This window comes from Sycon ciliatum, chromosome 2, assembly GCF_964019385.1.
Source record: "Sycon ciliatum chromosome 2, ocSycCili1.1, whole genome shotgun sequence".
NCBI classification, from domain to species: Eukaryota; Metazoa; Porifera; class Calcarea; order Leucosolenida; family Sycettidae; genus Sycon; species Sycon ciliatum.
In genome coordinates, this window is record NC_088644.1 from 49,373,495 (window position 1) to 49,394,238 (window position 20,744).

Consider the following 20,744-nt stretch of genomic DNA (forward strand, 5'->3'; position numbering starts at 1 on the left):
AAGTTAAGTCCTGTGGAAGGGCTAAGATAGACTTCAATACCAACATTATAAAGAAGCCTCTCGTACGGGGAAATAAAACAATGATTGAATGAATGCAATGTTCACAGGTATAATGACCAACTCGTACCAACGGATGTGTCGCTTTTCTGATGGTGTGCTGTGGCAAAGTGTCGAGGTTGGCTGGAGAGTGCAGCTATTGCGTAGTGGTTGATGACAAACTGAAAGAGACTAGGATGAATTACACCTGTTTTTCGTGATTCCGAGTGTACAGTACATGTACAGAAAGTCAACAGACAGCAAATGTGAGGATCCATACCGTGCGGTAAGATGCTGTTCGCGAAGTCCAGAGCTAAAACTGCACCGGTATTTTATGAGTGACTTGTGTCACTGACGAACTCACCAGCCTGATTTGTGATTCTTTTACAACAGGGCTCCATGTACATATACCATTCACCGCTTGCCATTCAGCCAAACTCAAAGACTTTCAATTCAATTCTGAAGGGCCAAACTCAAAGACTTTCAATTCAATTCTGAAGGGCCAAAGCGACTAGTAATGACTGATTTGATGGTACACTTGGATTTGGGTGGACGACTTGGGACAGGAACAAGTGGGGGCTAGTCAAGAAATACCTTTTCAAGTACGGAATGTAAGTAGCGCAGACACAGGGTTTTGTGCGTGTGAGGCAAGGATAGCATTCTGAATACATGTAGGTCGCCAGAATGTGCACAGTTTACGAGTGAGGAGAAGCACTAGCAGTAGCAATTCATTGCGGGGATGTTACGTACAAGTACAGTGGTGGCAACTGAAATCCGACCCCCCTGAGCGGCTCGCTCACATCGCAAAGAATGTGAACCCACCGCTCAGGTGTCGGATTTCAGTTTCCAGCACTGTAGTACATACTGACTGCATACAGTGGCACTTAGCATCGGGTTGCTCGGTCAGGACTTGTGGACGGTAGCACAGACAGTCTGTGTATCTTGCATACAGCATGAGGTCGGTCAGTCAGGACTGTTGCAATAATTATACATGATATACGGCTGGGTTCAGTCATCGAGTCCAGAATGGGTCTCTCCATACGCTGTCGCTAGCTGTGTAGATTTACCATGAACAAAACTCGAGGAAATGCAAAGGGGCCACATCAATCATCATGTTGAGTTGACGCACTTCGCTTTGGCGACGACTGCCACGAGCAACTGTATTCACACTGCGGAACGGAAAGCCGGAACTCAATTTTTAAAACTGCACATTGTCTGACAGTTTCTCGAGATATGTTCTTGGTGGTCTACTATCAACACTGAGATAAACTCGAGGAGCTGCCGCTAAAGGCGTACCTTATGTAGCCTTTTCGAATATTTCCAGGAAATACATGTAGCATAGGACCAGGGTCGGCTACAGCAGTCGAAAGATAGGTACGCTTCCTGAGCACTAAAAGCGGAGTCGATCTGCCTTTGCTGCCTTTGCTGGGTGCCGCGAGATGGAACGGGACACATACATGTACCTGAGGCTAACAGCCATGGTTGTCCTGTGTGTCGCCACGCTCCCGCAAGACAGTTACTGCCAGGACGAGCCGGAACTGAAGCTGCCCGATCCGTTCGATGCTGACAGTGGGCAGGAAGAGGAACAGCATGGAGCTTCGACCCATGACGATGATGGATTGACTACGTCAAATCTCTCTAAACATGGTGAGAAAGGACCGTTCGATGTTAGATTATGGTTTGCACTATGCAGTTGTGCGTCCTTTGTCGGAATATCTGGGCTCTAGCCAGGGAGTAGTATGGTAACCTCCCGCGACAGCGCGTCCATGTTAGGGCGGTGCACTTCAGCGCGACCGCCTTAGCGCGAGGCATTTCAGCTCGGTGCCATTTCAGCGCCGTGTCTTGACAGCGCCAATGATTTCAGCGCGAAATTTTTTTCACCGTTGTACTAAAGAACAAATGAAGTCTGAAGAAAATGTTGAACGGTCTCTGCTGGGATCACGATTACACCATCGCTCAGTGGTTAGAGCATCGCTGGCTACAAGCGAGGGTCCCTGGTTCGAGTCCTGGTGGCGACAGTCAATTTTCTCCAGACTTTTCCCGATTGTGTCTTTCCCTCAAACCAGTGAAGTCAAAAGCAAATGAATTAATAACTATGGCAATCAAGGTAGGGTAAGGAGGACACAATGACAGCGCTATGATTGATGAGTATGAAGGTGTTGTTTTTCATTTGTTTGCACTTTCTCACGTCCGGTGGCAAGGTGTTCATACAGTATGGTGTAGCCTAGATCGAAGTCACCTGTCTACTTGACTGTCCCTCCAGGAAATCGCGATTCCACGGATACAACAAATTTCGCGATTTTCGCCCAAACCCGCCATTTTTTCCGGAAAATCCGCGATTTCCCACGTTTTTTGTTGTTTTCTGCACTATATCTCACTTTTCTATGCACCTTTCACGCAGTGCTTTCCATGATCCTGTAAGTTATTTGCACAGTACGACTCGACTACTCCCAATTAGATATACGATGCAACATATTTCGTGATTTGGCCCAAATCCGCAATTTTCTGTAAATAATTCCGCGAATTCCTGGTAAGTTCTGCATCATTCCGCACTTTTCGTCGCATTTTTTGTTGTTTTCTGCCGCAATTTCTTGCGCAAGTTTTCGAGAGTTTTTTCCGCAAATTCCCGCAGGGACAGACTTGAACTACATGTCCATTTTCTCCGACTGTCAGCCAGAAATACGCTCTGCGGCCTATACGCTGGGTATTGATTTCAGTTTAGGCAGATCTTGGGTTTGACCTACTGATCATTCCTTGATTCTAACAGGTGCATTCTCCAACCTTGCTGGGACACGCAGGTGACTCGGAACTCTTAGCCTGGTCCAAGATCCCAGTGGATGTAACAAATGGGATCTGTGGTGTTTGACCACTTTGGTTGCGGGTCTGATCTATTCGCCTCACACCGATTCAGGAGTAGGCTTTCCCCAAATCGGCCAGGTGAAACATTCGCCGAAAACGAGACTGATCGAAAAATAGCTAAGCTTTTCGCCAATTTTGGAGGGTTCCTTTGAGACACGCCGGAAATCTACCGAATGTGGTTACAAAGTGCGTTTAGGAACGAATGATGTTGCTGCAAGCATGACCGCTCGTAGTACTAGTCCGTTGAGGTCATGTGACTCGTGCCCTTTGACCTTCTCTCAAACAAACATTGGCCATTAGGAAGATCGTTACTGGTAAAATACTAAACTACAGCGTACTGTTTTGGCAAGTTCCATCTAGCAGAGCTGTATTCCATTATCTCACCAATGTTGAAGCCAATATTCCAAAAATTCTTTAGTCGATTTTCCAATAATATTGGAAAATCGGCTAAAAGAATTTATAATTATTTCAATTTTGCAGCCGATTTTCGAACAATCACCTGATTTGGCAGCCGAATCTGATGTATTTTTGAGCTATGCAAAAAGTCGAATAGGCGAAAAAACCGGGCCGATTTGGATAAAGCCAGTATTCAGGAGCTGCTTCTCTGTCTTGTTCCGTGAGGGTGGTGGTGTTTCCACACTTGCAGAAAAGACAGTCTGAGCAACTCTGACGTAAAATGGGGAAATCCCGTAGTGTAAACATGTGGGATTCTTCTTGTTGCAACAGTCGAAGCTTTGTTGGTCAGAAATGTTGCCGCTCCAGGTGCTATACCAGTATGTGTCGTTCTCTGCTTGACATTCTGACTGGTACTACCAGTACCTGTGCCTCGAGCCCGTGTCAGAATGGTGGGACATGCAGTACTGGTATGGACGGGTTGTCGACATGCGACTGCACCTCTAACTACAGTCGTCGCCAAAAAAATCCGGCCAATGCCGAGGTATGGGCTGCATGATACATGTATGTGTGCGCGTGTACATGTGGATGGTGTGCGCTTGACTGTGCCGCGTGCACCACCAAAACTGCCCGCGGCGCCTGGCCTGGGCAACTGTGCTGCATGCATGCCATGCCATGCACTGGCACAAGTCAGAACTGATTATCAACCGGAACTGGAAGAAGATTCGCGATTGGGGCAGTGAACTTGTGAAGACCATTCTTTTGTTTTCAAAGTTTCGCTTTTCTGATCTGGGGAATGACCCAATGGCCAGACGTCGAACTGGTTGTGGGAAACGGTAAAGGTAGACGATGACCGTTGGAAACATTTCCCTCCAAAAACAGGAAAGCTGGAACGACAATGCACAAAGACCAAGCATCACACCACATGATCCACCCCGAAATCATCACTGTGGACGAGTTGCCTCTCCGTATGACCTGTTTTGTTTCGTGATGGCTCAGGCTCCAGATCATGTCTTTTTTAGAGGGAATGAGCAGAAAAGGAGAGACGTGATAGAGGATCCTCTGGCGGATAGGCATGGATAAAAGAAAGATCATGGAAACAACAGGATACAAGAAAACTCAGGTGAGAAACGAAGTACAGAAAGTACAGAAAGAACAGCCACAAAGGTGTCTTTGCTTCCAATACGAGAGACCCAACTGTAATCAATACATCGCATTGCGTACTTTGCCTTCTTCGTTACAGGTGTCTGACACGATCAGAAAGCTGTCTAATGGTCAACCTGTGTCGCGCCGACCTGGCAGCGGGCGACCGATTATGCTCTCACCTTTGGCCAAACGCTTCATTGCGGAATACGTGCAGGGCGTTTCGTACATTTCTTGCGAGAAGCTGAGTGCTGTCTTGTTAGATGCTGTCGTGGGAGGCGACCATGAGCATGCGAGCCCTCGCACTATTAATCGAGTGTTGGTCAATGATCTCCGGTATCGATTCGGCCGCCCCCAGAGAAAGTTCCTCTTGACAGAACATCATCGACACGACAGGGTGGTGTGGTCTCTGCTCCACCGTGACGATGATTTCACCCGCACCATATTCGTCGACGAGGCATGTGTTGCGTTGGGGCCCGACGGTCGGATTGCATTCTGGCACCCGAGGGATCGTAAACCCGTCATCGAGAATCGTCAGTTTCCGCCCAAAGTGCACATCCTCGCGGCTGTGTCGGATTTGGGTGTAGTCGGCGACGCTGTGTTCGCCGAGAGGTGGAACGCAGGCACCGTGTGCGACGCAATGGCTGAGGAGGTTGTGCCAGCAGCGTTTGCTCTTTTCGGCAACGATTTCAGGATTCAAATGGACAACGCCACCGCACATACTGCCCTCCAGACGCGTGAGTATCTCCTCGCCAACGGCGTGCCTGAGTTGCTTTTTCAGCCATCCTGCTCACCCGACCTGAACCCAATTGAGAACGTCTGGTGGCTACTAAAGCGAAAGTTAGCCCGGCACGCATGTCAGGACGCAGACACCCTCCGTCAGGCGATCACACTGGAGTGGAGGAACCTGACACCAGAGCAAGTGTCCCCTTTTACGACGTCCATGCCGAGCAGGATCGAGGCAGTCATTGACGCCGAGGGCGGACATACCCACTACTGATTGAATCTGCCCACTCGACACAATAAAAGTTGTCGCAATGTTCCCGCTGCTTTTGACTGAGTAAGAAAGGCGCCGACACAATGATTACCGTATACAGTGGTATATGTAGTGGCTACAGCTACAGAGTACCTGCGCGTGCGTGTGCGTTTCTGATTAATTCATAATTCTCTTTCGTTCCGCGGAGCATAGCAGCTTGTGCTTCGATTTTGTGAGTTGGCATGCCAGTGTTTCCTACACTAACTACTGACTTGTGTTGTCAAGACGTAACCATGAGTACAGTCAGTACAGACAGTCATCATGGTCATGTACTGAGCCTGAGGTAGCCCCAGCGCGCCCTGACTCCTGAGCTGACGCAGGCTGACGGCCTGATCTGAGTGAGTCACAGAGAGAGTGAGTGAGTGAGCGTGAGACTGAGAGAGGCTGACGACTAGAGTAGAGTACCGGTCCGTCATGATAGTGTACACGCGCGCACCCAGTCTGACAACTGTGACACTGACAGTAGTCAGTACAGCCTGCACCAGCACTGCACTGTGTACATGTACATGTACATGCATGCATGCGTCTTGTACAGCATACCATAGCCACATTGGCCGGATTTTTTTGGCGACGACTGTATATCGGAAAGTTTTGCCAAAGTAAGTACCCACTCGGATTATTCCTTGCTGCTGAATTTGTTCGTCAGAAACTCACCCACCCAGATGTTTCCTTGCCCCTGAATTGTTCATTCCGTAACGTACATTTGCCCGACCAGATTATTCCTTGCGTCTGAATTGTTTATCCAGCAACTGCACTTCGATTTGTTCTTGTATTAATTTTGTACAACATATAAAAAGCCCCTGGTGTATTGTATTACATATTGTCATAGTTACCTAGGCTCAGTTCTACCAAAATGTTCCCAGAAAGTAGACTATGGAATGCACTGAAAGTGTCTAGTGACAAATGCGCGGCGGTTACACCATATTTGCAGTGTCAAGCAATGAGCTAAGCTAACAAAGCTCATTCAATTCGGCAAGAGCTGATAAATAGTTTTAATTGTTGGAATAGTCGAGTTTTGTTCTGTATGATCAGGGCATGTGTTGCATGCGTCACTGGAACGCTTTACTGCGATGGATGTGTTTAGCCTGAGATGAACTAGTAACCACTAGTAACCACTAGTAACCAGTATAATTATCATGGTTCCAGCTCCGATTTGTCAAGTGTGTTCCTGCATGCGTGAGTGTGTGTGTGTGTGTGTGTGTGTGTGTGTACGCATGACTGCGCATGCGTACTTGTGTGTGTGTGTGTGTGTGTGTGTGTGTGTGTGTGCGTGTGTGTGTGTGTGTGCACCTTGTCCTCACCCACTGAGCCCATAAGTGGGATCATTTTCAAGTCCACCCAGAGTTTTGGGGATTTCAGTGGGTGTCGGCCGTTGGGCGGCTCCATAACCAATTGAGTCGCAGTTCTAAGATTCCTTTTGAGTCTCTCTTCCCTCTCCCAGGGGGACTCACGGGACCAGTTTTGGCAGTGAGCAACAAGTACAGTACAGTACAGTACAGTTCAGTGTGTGTGTGTGTGTGTGTGTGTGTGTGTGTGTGTGTGTGTGTGTGTGTGTGTGTGTGTGTGTGTGTGTGTGTGTGTGTGTGTGTGCATGTGTGTAAAATCTTTCAAAATCGTCACAAAGAATGATATTCCTGCTCTTCTTCTTTGGTGTTCTATGCTACCTTGTCACCCACAGACATAAACAAATGTGTCGTGCCTCACGCCAGATGTACCAGCTTGGGACCGCACAGCATGTGCACGAATGAGCGAAACAACCAAACGGGCGAGGAATTCACTTGCGGATGTTTGCCAGGTTACAGTACGTCTGACGACAGCGCCACCGTATCCGGACATGCCGCTTCTGAATACTGTGGGAATGTGAACGAATGTCACGAAACGGGATCCCTAGCGGCACGGTGCGATACGAATGCAGTGTGTCTGGACAGTCCGGGCGCATACAGCTGCGTGTGTAAGAGCGGATTCAGTGGAGATGGCAACATGTGCTCAGATATAGATGAGTGTGACAGGTACCCTCCGTACTGTGGTCCCTATGCTACATGCCAGAACACTGAGGGCAGCTACGTGTGCCATTGTTCGGCCGGGGCTGAAATGCAGGACGGCGACTGCGGAGATCGGAACGAATGCGCCGGCAGACACCGTGGCCACTTCTGCGACATCCATGCCCGGTGTGTGGATCTCGTATTGAGCTACAGGTGCGACGGCTGCTTGCCGGGATTCAGCGGAAACGGGAGTGCCGGTTTCTGCCAGAGGATCGCGGAATGTGCTACGGAGGAGCTGGCTGACTGCACCGTGGCACAGGGCGGACTGTTCTTCGACACTGAGGGCAGTCACGGATGCCACTGTCTGCCTGGTTTCCAGAATGACAGCCCTAACCGATGCGTGGACGAGGACGAATGTGAACAAACGTATCCGTCGGCGTGTTCCTCGCACGAACAGTGCGTCAACACGATCGGGACTTTCCAATGCGAATGCAAACCTGGATATGCCGGGGCAAGGTGCAACCGGGCGTGCCCAATCGGGTACACAATGACGGCTAATGACACGTGTGCGGACAGAGACGAATGTGACCTGGGGAAGCCGTGCGGTTCCCATGCAACATGCCTGAACACCAGAGGAAGTTACGTATGCCAGTGCGCTCCAGGAACACATGGTTATTCCAGATATGGCTGCATAGATATTGATGAATGTAGCCCAGAGAATCGTGACAGATACTGCGATACACACAGCCTATGCGCAAACACGTTTCCAGGTTATCGGTGCACGTGTGCGTTCAAATACACCGGAGACGGTTCTCCGGGCAACTGCCAGAGTGAGTGCTTGGAAAGCGTGCAAGATTGCTCAACGGCGGACAACAATACCTGCGTCAACATTCCGCACGTCGGCGTGACAACGTGCCGGGCACTGAATGCCTGCGAGAGCTACTGCAACGCCAGCGGGTTTCATGCGTGCCGAAACATTTTCGGCCCAGACACGTTCTACTGCGCTTGCCGGCCCGGATACTGGAGACCAGACGATGTGTGTATCGATATTGACGAGTGCATACACTATCATACGCAGTGCCATCGCCATTCTCACTGTGTGAACACCATCGGCAGCTTTGAGTGTGCGTGTAATGAAGGATACCAGCAATTGCCATGGTCCAGTAGCATTGCCTGTACAGATACAAATGAATGCAATGATCCGGAGTGGAACGATTGCACCAACCCAGGCCAGGGTTGTCACAACACGCCCGGCTCCTACTACTGCGCTTGCAGGTCTGGTTACCATAGAAACGTCACCACGGCGACATGTGACGACACAGACGAATGCGTGGAGTACGGGAAGTGTCGGCCGTTTGGCACGTGCCTCAATCACCCTGGTTACTATGAATGTGCGTGCCCGGACGGTACCGTTCCGCCGGATTGCACCGACCGTGATGAGTGCTCCGGGAGACATCGTGTCAATCGGATGTTCTGCGACGAACACGCCGTCTGCACCAACACGCCGCTGAGCTACGAGTGCCACGGCTGCCGCGCTGGATACACGGGTGACGGAACAGTGGGCAATTGCAGCGACATCGATGAGTGTGTTCTGAGATCGGATCAGGGGCGGCTGCCTTGCAATGCAAATGGTCACTGTACCAACACGCAGGGAAGTTATCGCTGCTATTGTGATCCGGGTTTCGAGCTGGACGGCGATCAGTGTGTAGATAAGAATGAATGCATATTCAATTGCTGGCGGCACGCGAACTGTACGAACACATTCGGATCATATACTTGTGAGTGCCAGCCCGGCGCAGAACTGTCGGATGGGTTCCCCTATAGCTACTGTTCTTTTATTGACCAGTGCAAGGTTAATAATTCCGATGCGGTCAGCAACTGCTCGTCTCAGGGAAAGGTCTGCTGGGGAACTGGACTGAATAGCTACGAGTGTCACTGTGAGCTCGGGTACAAGCCACAAGGCTCTGGCTGTGTAGACATCAATGAATGTACTGAGCAAGGAGCGTGCACGCCATACGGTACATGCATCAATACGCCCGGCACGTATAGTTGCGATTGTGTTGCGGGAACCCGGGAATTTCACTGGGTGGCAAGGTGCGTTCAACGTGATGAATGCTCTAACAGATTTGCCCCAGGAACGTATTGTGATGTGCACGGGGTATGCGTCGATCATTTGCTGAGCTATCGGTGCAACGGCTGCCAGAGTGGCTTCACTGGGTCTGGATTGCCCGGCGATTGCTTCGATATAGATGAATGTGCACTGGGATTTCACAACTGTGACTTTAATAACACCGGCACCTGTGTCAACACACTGGGTGATTATTACTGCGAGTGCAAGACTGGTTTTATGCGAAGTCAAGACTACAGCCTGCACAGCAGAACTTGCGTCGACTGGGACGAATGTGACGCTTACCAGTGCAGTGGCCTGGCAAGCTGTACCAATACGTATGGGTCGTTTCACTGCGGCAGCTGTCATCATGGATACACGGGAGATGGGCACAATTGCACGGACATTGACGAATGCCGGGACAGCGCGATGAATAACTGCAGCAGTGGCCATGGCGTCGGCGAAAATGTGATGTGCTTCAACATAGCGGGTGGCTTTGAGTGCAGATGTGCTAGAGGATACTGGCTGAATCCCAACAAAAGTTCCTGCGTTGATATTGATGAGTGCTCCGCGGAGATGGCGTGTGAACCGTATGGCTCTTGCACCAATACCATTGGCAGTTATAGGTGTGACTGCCTTGACGGGGCCGTCCAGTCCGGCTACCAATGCGTCGACCGGGACGAATGCGCAGAAGAAGCACGGTTTTGTGACGAGAAAGCCACGTGTGTGAATTTCTTCCCCGGATACACGTGCGACGGTTGCTGGACAGGCCACAGCGGCTCCGGGCGGCCGGGCAAGTGCCAGGAAATTGACTTCTGCGAAAGCCGGATCCCGGCATGCTCCACCGTGAACGGATACTGTTTGAATTATCCCGCCTACGCACGATCCGTTTGCCGCTGCAACGAAGGCTTCAGCAGGAACGGGACACTGTGCTTTGATCGTGATGAGTGTTTGCCATACTATGACCATATTTTTCGGTGCCAGAATCATTCGACATGCCGTAATACCCCGGGATCGTACGAATGCATCTGCAGCGCCGGTTTTACGGGCAATGGAACAGTCTGTTCTGACATAGACGAGTGTGACAATGTTTTGGTGCTAGATGCTTGCCGTCGGAAAGGCCTGGATTGCATCAACACAGTTGGGGCTTACCAATGCGGTTGCCGCACCGGCTTTAACCTGACCCACTCGCCACAGGAGGACGGGCATGTGAGATGTTCGGATATCGACGAATGCATTACGTACAGTGCCTGTCAGCCGCATGGGGCCTGCGCGAACACTGCAGGTTCATTTGTATGCCAGTGCCAGCCGGGTTTTCAGCTTAATGACTACTCTTGCAGAGATCGAAACGAGTGCGTGGACGGTAGTCACGACTGTACTGGTAAGCGGGGAGTGTGTGTGAATACGCCCGGCTCATACGCGTGCCAGTGTCACCCGGTGTACCGGTCCACTGCTGACGGCGGTGACTGCGTGCTGCGCGATTGCCGCCTCGCCCGGTCTGCGTGCGGGCCGCACCGCGTGTGCCAGATGCAGGAGAACGGAACGTATGCGTGTGATTGCGCGCAGGGGACACGCCGATCAGGTGACCTGTGCATTGATGTGGATGAATGTCGGCAGTCGCCATGCCGACAAAACGCATACTGCGTAAACACCAGTCCGGGTTATCTCTGCCGGTGTGCTCATGGCTACCAAGGGTCGTATAATACCCGCCAATACACAGACCGTCGCTTGCAATGCGTTGACACGAATGAGTGTACTATCTTGTACCCTGCCTGTGACTTCCCGAGACCGACCTGCCGGAACCTTCCAGGAACGTACACTTGTGATTGCAGACCGGGGTATTCAAAATTAGGCGCAACATCCTGCCAAGGTGAGCAATGCCATACATAAAAAAGCTTCCGTGGAGATAAGAACGTTATAAATAGAGCGAGCTGCGCACTCAGTACAAACACCATAAGCAAATCTTGGTAAACAATTTCACTGTTAACAGCAGAGTTTTCTGCATCCGTAGGAACGCCACCACTCTCTTGGATCAAAGCGCAGATGCAGGTCCTGATGTGGTGGGAGGTGATTAGATCAGACCCACCACAAATTGGTCAAAGGCCGAAATTCCATTCACAGCATCCATGTTTCCCTCGTACCAGGCTTGTGGTGTTTGTACTGAGTGCGCAGCTCGCTCTATTTATTGCGTTAATGCCATGAATGGATATCATTTTTGAAGGAATGGTTTTGCTCCCACACTGGAGCTCGTGCTATCCCGCCGACGACTTGACACTTGACTGACTCACGACTGCCATCCAGAGAACACGAGAAGTCCATCGAACCTTCGACTCGGCAAACCTGCAAGAAAGCACCCGGCACTCCCTGCTCAATACACAGTGTTTCGGGGAATTCACCCCTCATCAGTTGAGCTTGAGTAGGCTGAGGAAGATTGTGCCTGAAAAGCACCACTTATATAGTGCTGTTCAGGCACAAACATCACCAGGGATACAAACTTACAGAGACACGCCGTTTCCAGCGCTTCCTCAGCCTACTAAAGCTCAACTGATGAGGGGTGAATTCCCCGAAACACTGTGTATTGAGCGGGGAGTGGTGCTTTCTTGCAAGTTTGCCGAGTCAAAGGTTCGATGGACTTCTCGTGTTCTCTGGATGGCAGTCGTGAGTCAGTCAAGTGTCAAGTCGGTGGCGAAATAGCGCGAGCTCCAGTGTGGGAGCAAACCCATTCCTAAACAAAATCATCGCCGAAGTCGCTACCTCTATTTCGTAATGTATATCATTATGAATCAAGCACTTTAATATGGTGATCCATCTTAGCAGATTTTGATACTCTGTGGACTTACGAGTATGTGCGCTGAATTCAATCTGCTCTGGGCAAATTCAGATGAGTCATCAGATGCAAGGTTCACGTGACAAATCTAGCAAATACTGAATGCTATGTAGAGATTAAAATCTTCTGAAAATGTGTACTTCGAAGTATTCATTTTTTGCATTGAGGATGCTATAGTGTGTATTCTGCATGCTTAGACCTGGCAGTGCTGAGCCGTGTTCAGTCAACTATCCTCCGAAAGATGGGCAGTTTTCATAATAATATGGTCCTCTTCACTTGTTTTTCTCCTCGAACATGATGATGGCTCCTGGCCGAAAAATTTAATTTAATTGAGATACTAGTAATTTACAACGGAGAGACCACTTGATTTGAGGATGGTGTGTGTACGGTTTTCATGTAATCGAAGTAGCCGCAGTGAAGCTTGCCTACCTTAACCCTTTCCGTGCTAATGACGTCCATAGACGTCATGCGCGCTGTACGCCAAACGACTAATGACGTCCATAGACGTCATGAGATTTGCGCAGTACAGCGCAGTGCATAGATCAGTGCACAAACTTTCGTAACTCCGTCAAAAATACGTCTATCGCGACAATCAATACACCGTTGGATCCATGGAAAGGTATTGAGCTCAGCTTTCCAGCAATATAAAGTTCTTTGAGATAGGAGAAAGATTGACGGAGCGGCGACGGAGTGAACACGAAATTCACGGCACTGAGCGATCGTGAATTTTTTTGCTCATGCGTTCGCAGTTTTCTGTTGCGTGCCAGGGGATTTCCCTTTCGCACAGCGCATGCGTAATGGACACCAGCGGAAGCACGTGGATGTCAGCTTTGCAGCGCAGTTTGAATCGTGAAAATCGGCTGACCTGGAGCAAGAAACTGAAAAAGAATGTGAGATCGAGTTCCTGTGCCTTTCCGAAGCATCGTGAGGTAGCTTCAAGAGGACGTAGAAGTTGCTCCGCTGTGCATATTGAGTTGAGAGATACCAGGATGGATTCGCTTGGTCCTGATCTTTCCAACAGGCCCAGGATATGAAAATCCATCAAGGTAAACTGAATTGAGAGAAAAATTCGTTCAGACCTGAACGCGAAAACGACACCAGGAGAGTCAGTGCGCTGGAAATGCAGTTTGCTGGGGTAAAAGGGGTCAGCATGGAAAGGGTTAAGAAATAGTTGTTGAATTTTCGCAGTGGAACGAGAACTAAATTTCATTTGTAATGCTCTCCAAGCAATTCAAGTGGCTAAGAATAACAACAGGCGGTAAAATACTGTTTTCACAGCACTCTCAACAGCCATCTTTGTATCGTTTGATGTTTAAGAAAATTCACCAGACCTCCCTTTAAAGGGTTATAAGGATGTATGGATATATTGTTGGGTGCCTATGGTGCAGTCTTAGTTTCTCGAGGAAGGCCATTTTATTGTTTGGTATTCTAACACAGATATAGATGAATGTTCGGACAGAAGCCACGACTGCGGCGGACGAGAAGGGTATGAGAAGACCTGTTCCAACACTCAAGGGAGCTATGTATGCGTGTGTCCAGCGGGCTTCAAGACCGGTTTTGAGTCATCTGCGTGCGAAGACATTGATGAATGTCAATGGGATATACAAATATGCGACTTTGAGAGCTCACGTTGCATCAACACTTGGGGTAGCTTCGAATGTCAGTGTCGAGAGGGATACCGCCGCACGGATACATTGAACATTTACGGATGCAGCCGTGACCCTTGTCAGCCTCTCTGGTACCAGGAGGATCTGTGTAACTATCATGGTAGGCGAACTGGCAAATTCAGTGTATTTGAAGGCAAAAGTTAGTGTAAACCCTAGCTAGCGCCAGATGTTACTGAAGTAACGTCATGCATAGCTACGGAAATTAAAATTTGTTCAAGCGGTAGTTTGGAGATGGTCAAAATAGAATGTTGAAGTGTAGTCGTTTTTCTTTCCTTGTCATTCACAGACTCTGTAGTGTACATTTTCCTTGGAGACAAGAATGCAATTATACCTAGAATTAGGACATACTTCAGGCTCTTCAGCAATTTGAAAGTTTTCACAAGTATACTTTCATGCCTTATCATCAGGTGACATACAGGCAAAAATCAAATGAACTTGTACAATGGATGAAGCACAGCAGAGAGGTGATAGAAATATAATTATAGTGTTTGTCCAAAATTTCCATTGTTCCCTGTACTATCCTGAAGAGAAGGGAAGGAAACGTTTGGTAGATGAAAGGAAGTGTCTACTTGACCGTGCGGCTTTGTGTCATTGCAGGGGAACTTACAGATTGCGAAACCAAAAAGTTTATCCACTAAAGCAACATTTAATGTAAAAAGTTGTGGAAACTGTTTCTATCTATGATCCGAACACAGGCGGGATGCGTCGCTGTGGCCATATTAGTCGATTTAAATGTACATGAAACTTGGTCGGTTGCAACAGGACACTGACTTCTGTATATGTAGTATCCCTGCCCGACCAATACGGAAGCAGTACGGAACTAATATGGAGCTTTGCCTGATGTATATTTAGTGTATCTCCGTATGTAAGCGTACGGCGTCTGCTGCATATAAGCGGCTGCGCATTTCTGTTTTGATGAAGAGAAGATTAGATTAGATTAGATTGGATAGCAATGAAAGCTAACTCGAAGAATAAGGATTCAGCCTCTAGGTGAGCACCGGAGAGAAAGTTATTTATTTTGCCGCTTCTTCTTTCACGAACGATTATATCTCAGCTCCAGTCTCTCCGGAGGCGTGGGTTCGAATCCCACCGCTGCCACCAATGTAATAGGTAGCCGAGTGGTAGGCGCGGTGAAATCAACAATAATTACTTTTATTCTACTTTCAGGTACACACCTGAGATATAATCGTTCGTGAAAGAAGAAGCGGCAAAATAAATAACTTTCTCTCCGGTGCTCACCTAGAGGCTGAATCCTTATTCTTCGAGTTAGCTTTCATTGCTATCCAATCTAATCTAATCTAATCTTCTCTTCATCAAAACAGAAATGCGCAGCCGCTTATATGCAGCAGACGCCGTACGCTTACATACGGAGATACACTAAATATACATCAGGCAAAGCTCCATATTAGTTCCGTACTGCTTCCGTATTGGTCGGGCAGGGATACTACATATACACCTCCCTACTACCGTAAAGTCCTCTGCAAACGGCCACCCTAGCGGGTCCATACTATTTTCTTCTTTTCCAGGTCAATATAGTTGCAGAAAACTGGCATGAAGGTCGAATGCGTACAAGAACGACTAAAATGCCTACAAACTGCCTATGTCTTACCAAGAGGCTCTGCAAAAGCGATTATCATTATCTTGCTGCAAAGAAAAAAACTTCGGTCGAGGTTTCCTTTAATATGATGAATGAGTCGTCTTTGTTATTAGTTCGTTCTCCATGGAGTAATGCCGTAGAATCCATCTGGTTTTCAAATCATGAAATTTCTGCAGTGCCACGATGTCGCGCTTTCAGAATGGAATGGTGATTGTTCTGACGCAGAGTCATTCAACGTCGCAGTATTCCAGTTGCAAGTTGAACAGGGGGGATGTCACAGAAGCTACACCTACAAAGTCGCTTCTATTTTGTTGAAAACTCTGAAGTGCTCGAAAAAACCTTGCCTTCGCACATTGCGTGATTGGGAAATGATGGCTTCAAACACCGTCAGAAGTGTACTAAGGTTCCTGCAATAGCCTGTTCTTCACTGCCTTGTTATTCCGAAGTATTAAACTGCCGTTTGGATTTGCGAAATAAAACAACCAACATCACACAATCACGAGGCACTAGCTCGTAACTAGTGCCCAACAATATATTGAAACCTGGAAAGTGGACCTAGTTTACCGTAGCAAAGCACTCCTGGCGCTACGGTGTGAGATGCACTTTCGTAGAGCAGGGGTGAAAGTGCATGGGTCAGTGCGTATAGGCCGGCAGATCTTGCAAAAATGGGGTGGGCGTTTGCAGCGCACTTTGCAATACTGACTCTTTCTCGATGCAAGTGTTCGAAAAACTTGAAAGAAAATCACTGTGCCTTGGCGACTGCTGTTCAGTCCAGCACTTGTTTTCATCACAATTCCAATCGAAGGCGGTGTTAATTAACCTCAAGTAATTCATCAGAAGTTTGGCAGCATCGCCTCTACTTCATTGGTTGCCATAGCGACGAAAACGCCCCTGGCTGTCATCATGCGATCGTGAACAAAGGAATAAGTGTTCTTTGATGGATGCAAGGGAAAAAATGGACAGTCCGGATACATTATATTGAATATGCTTTTGAAGTACTAACTAATTATTCTCTTGAAATGTATTTAAAAAAATTGGATTACACTACACTGTAGTAAGAGCAAGATGGCTATGTGCACCAATACATGTATCTATCTTATCTGGGCAGTCTGGTAGCAGGCACTTCCCATGACGTGGACGTATCCGAAACTCTGAATCACATATGTCTGGCCGGGGAAGCGCCAGAGACCTGGCGCATCACGCAAATACGAGTACATGTGTTAACACAAAATTGGCGCACGTCTAGCAATATTTCCACTAAAACTCGTCCGGAGGGTGCCCGGAAGACGGACGTGTCCGTAACTTCGGTATCTGGATAAAGGAGGTGTGAGTTAATTGTCTCTTTCTGTGCAGATCCTGCTGAGTCCTTAGTCATCACATCTTCACCACCACTATCAGCTGGTCAAAAGCAGGGGAGCACAGAAACTCTGACAACTGGAATACTTGTAGTAATCGGCCTCACAGGAGCAATCGTGGTTATCACTGCCTGCGTGGTGGCCGTCTATTTGTTCTGGACAAGGTAGGGTATTGTGCGCCAGTTCATTGATCATCATGATATTTAGAGAATAATAATTGCCCGTTCCAAGCATCCTGTACTGATCAGCTGTGATACTGTTTTGTTCTTCCTTAGTCTTGGAGCTCTTCACGTGTACATTTAGTTGGATGATGGCTGTGCATGTACATGCAGGCTCATTCTAGACAGAGTAATGGAGACGAGATTTGACCCCAAATCAGACTAATACTCTAACACACCGGTGTGCTGACCCCAAACACGCCCCGGATCAATGCTGCCATATTTCGCAAGTTGGCAAACAGGCTGAGCCGCTCTGAACCAAATGCACCTAAAACAGACAGCCTGGAAGGGAAATGCTCACTGTTCCTGATTCCTCACACCCATGTTTGTCTCCCTAGATTATCCGTCTCCTTACTGTGCATGTGATACTGGTCCTGTGCAGGGTGAAGTGCATCTCAAGTGAGTTTCACTCACACAAACTCTGTAGCTTTGAATTTTGCAGTGAAGCACAGTGCAGCTTTGTGAAGCTAATGGTCATACATTTCAAGCCATCCGCAAATCAATTTTTTCAAGTGGTTGAATTAAGCAGTAGGCATGTAGTGCGTTTGTGTCAAAAAATGAGCTGCTTTTAAATTTAAATAAGATTTGCCTCTTTCTAAGGTGTTGTGACTTCGGACTCAAACTCCTACTGAGCAAATCTACAAGAAAGCTCCATTCGGAGGTTGTCGGAGTGGAAAGATTATGTGCCTCTTATGTGCTTCAGACGGCAGTCATGACAATAAACAAGTGTCAGTCAGTCGGTTGAGAAATCGCTAGTTTCACCAACCGGAGCAGCCTGTTTCCTTATCTACTTCTCTTTCACAATTTTTTCCCTATCTCTGCAGAGTGTGGAAGCGGAAGCAGCTCATGCAGACAATGGTCAACCAATCGGCAGTGGCGGGTCAGTGGCCTACTACTACACAGCAACCTCATGCATATCAACCGCTAGCCGAGGTGAGTTGCGGCATGCGTAATGTACACACCATGCCTGCAACACGTACTAGTAGCCTATGAGGCGGGCAATGACCTGAAATGCGCTATACTTGTACATTGGAAAAATCCTCTTGTACGAGCAAAGCAAGTATGCTTCGATTCAATCCTGTGTTGCCATAACAGGAACTGAAACCCAACCCAAATCTAAAAGATGGCAAGATAGAAAGATGGCAAAAGACGGCAATAATACATGTACAGCGCTGCTCAGTGAAATCCAGTCGTGTCACTCATGCAAGTGTACGTCTTGCATCATTTAGCAGCCCAGTGTTCGCAGGTCAATGGCTGCGCAACGCCCGGTGTGTACTTGAGTGACGTGACTGGATTTCATTGAGCAGTGCTGTAGCATGGAGCCTGTTCGAAGTGCTGGTTTTGTCATTCGTTCACAGCATTGTGGCAGCCAGTACACAATGTACATGCAGTACATAGTATTATGTTTTCAATATTTGCATGTCTTGTATCATTGTGTGCACCCAGTGTGCATACATTTACCATTACATCACCGTCTGGATGCATTACGTCATCAAGTATGCACAGGGTGAATGCATTACGTAATTTCGCACCGGATCTCTGGCAATATTAGATGTATACGCGCATATGCATTTTTTTACTGTACAGCCGTCCACATTCTACTCCAACGACATCCCTGCATACGATTCGCCTCACCACACTACATCATTCAATGGCCAATTGTATGAAGATATTCCTCAGACGGCCGAGGACGCCCCGGAATTTCAGGAGACATAACGGCAGCAAATCTGGTAAGCTATTTGCTAGGGCTTGGGCAACTCTATCTTCCAAGCAAGAAACCTGAAATGCCTTCTTTTCTATTCAGGTAGCATATGCCTCAGCAACCAATCAGCCTGCAAGCCACATTTTATTATGTTAGGGTTCAGAGCTAATGAGACTTTTTGGAAAGTTTAATGGCAAGCATTGCAGTGTACAAACTTACTTGGCAAATGTTTTGAGAAAGGTATCTTGTCGTGTACTTCAATAATCAAAACTAATCAATATAGCTTTTCGGCTGTTTCCTTTTCATGTATATAATCTTCTCCTTCTTTTACCATGGTTGGCTATCACCCACATCTTCCCGTTTTGGCTGCCATAGGATGTTGAATAAATAAATAAATAAATCTGATAATACTCATAAAAGGACACACTTCAGGCTCATTACAAACATCTTGAAAGTTTTTGTCTTAACAAGTATACTTTCAAGCCTTCTTGTCAGGTGAAATACAGGCAAGGGAAGAGGAACAGGAACAGTACAGTAAAAGAAGAAGATAGCTAAAGTAAACAGCGAAAATTGCAATAATGACACAAAGGTTATACACATAACAAACGTAAGTTTAAATCTGGGAGTGGGGAATGGATATACTGTGTTTCATTTGTTTCCTCCTTTCATCTTCGATTATTGAGTCGAGTGCTCATTGGCGCAGTTTCAACTGCCCAGTTTCAGTGGTGTAACGTTAGTTACAAAAATGCAACGAGTGTGTTGTAAAACAGAGAGGTTCCAGGCTGTCCAATAAAGTGATCTATACCGAAAGGTAGAGCTAGTTCAAACAATAGTAGCAGGATGAAAGAAGTGTGTTTACTCCGAGCTTCATGTAGTAAGCGGTAATCAAACATTGAGGGATGTGTATCAGATGCAGACTGCTATGATGCACATCTGAACATGTGATTTACAAAGAAGAGCTCAGGGAGTGACTTAAAAGTTTAATACATCAGTATTCTATTGGACACGATCAGAGAAAGAGTTGAGAGAGAGAGGCTGTAATGGGGTGGGTGCTGATCTATCAGGCACACGCTAAATTGTGCATGCTACGTTCCAATGGTACGTACACTGAGATAAAGATGTTGTTCTCTGCTTTTGCTCGTTTCTACATTTCTACAGGAGCCTTGCTTAACAGAAACCCTGCAGCCTTGCTGGTCGGATTGTCCGCGCTTGACGTGGAACTACTGTACATGAAGTAACAAAACTGCAGCTGAAACATTCCTTCATCTTTCAGCCATTCTGCTGTCCAAAAAATAGCGGCATTTTGTTGTTGCTCTGGATACAGCAAGATGCGCACCAACAACTATGGCTATGCCATTACCTTAACATGCTTTTTTCTTTTCTCTGTATGCGCAGCCTCCGCTATAACCATCCTTTATAACCACACATCCTCCCAACATTCTCCAAGCGGTCTCTAGGCTACACCAACCGCTTCTGCTTATTTCTAGATAGAGCCGAGTGCCAGCAGCAGCTTTAGGCACACGTGTTTACGCCTGAGCGCTGCCGGAGCCCACTCATGCTTTGCCTGCATGTTTGTTGATTTTTTGGATCAGAATTGGATAGTTTCAATCACGAATAATCATGTAGCTCGTCCGTTACAAGCACATATCATTGCTGTGCCATCAAATCACTCTATCTGTCCTTGTACTAATGGCTGCTCCACTCAATGCACAACTCCGTTTGCTCCTTTGCACCATGAACATGCATTGTGAGAGGTGTAGCACATATGACATTGGCTGCTAGATGATATTGGATATGTTGTTGTGGATGGGAACATGTATTC

The 20,744-nt window shown here is 47.6% G+C and overlaps 1 protein-coding gene across 1 annotated transcript; it reads left to right on the top strand.

The window, feature by feature from the left end:
- The first annotated feature begins 1,172 nt into the window (after nucleotides 1–1,172).
- On the top strand, nucleotides 1,173–20,703 carry LOC135810336 (fibrillin-2-like). The gene is made up of 7 exons (XM_065323825.1): nucleotides 1,173–1,683; nucleotides 7,146–11,426; nucleotides 13,821–14,150; nucleotides 17,001–17,166; nucleotides 18,045–18,153; nucleotides 18,808–18,950; nucleotides 20,081–20,703. The coding sequence occupies exons 1-6, from the start codon at nucleotides 1,476–1,478 to the stop codon at nucleotides 18,934–18,936; spliced, it is 5,223 nt and encodes a 1,740-aa protein (XP_065179897.1). The 5' UTR covers nucleotides 1,173–1,475; the 3' UTR covers nucleotides 18,937–18,950; nucleotides 20,081–20,703.
- The last annotated feature ends 41 nt before the right edge of the window (nucleotides 20,704–20,744 follow it).

Bases quoted from the DNA above. Each gene is read 5' to 3' on its own strand.
- LOC135810336 (XM_065323825.1), top strand. From the start codon at position 1,476: ATGGAACGGGACACATACATGTACCTGAGGCTAACAGCCATGGTTGTC. The intron at 1,684-7,145 runs GTGAGAAAGGAC...TGTCACCCACAG, and splicing joins GTCAAATCTCTCTAAACATG to ACATAAACAAATGTGTCGTG. The intron at 18,154-18,807 runs GTGAGTTGCGGC...TTTACTGTACAG, and splicing joins CATATCAACCGCTAGCCGAG to CCGTCCACATTCTACTCCAA.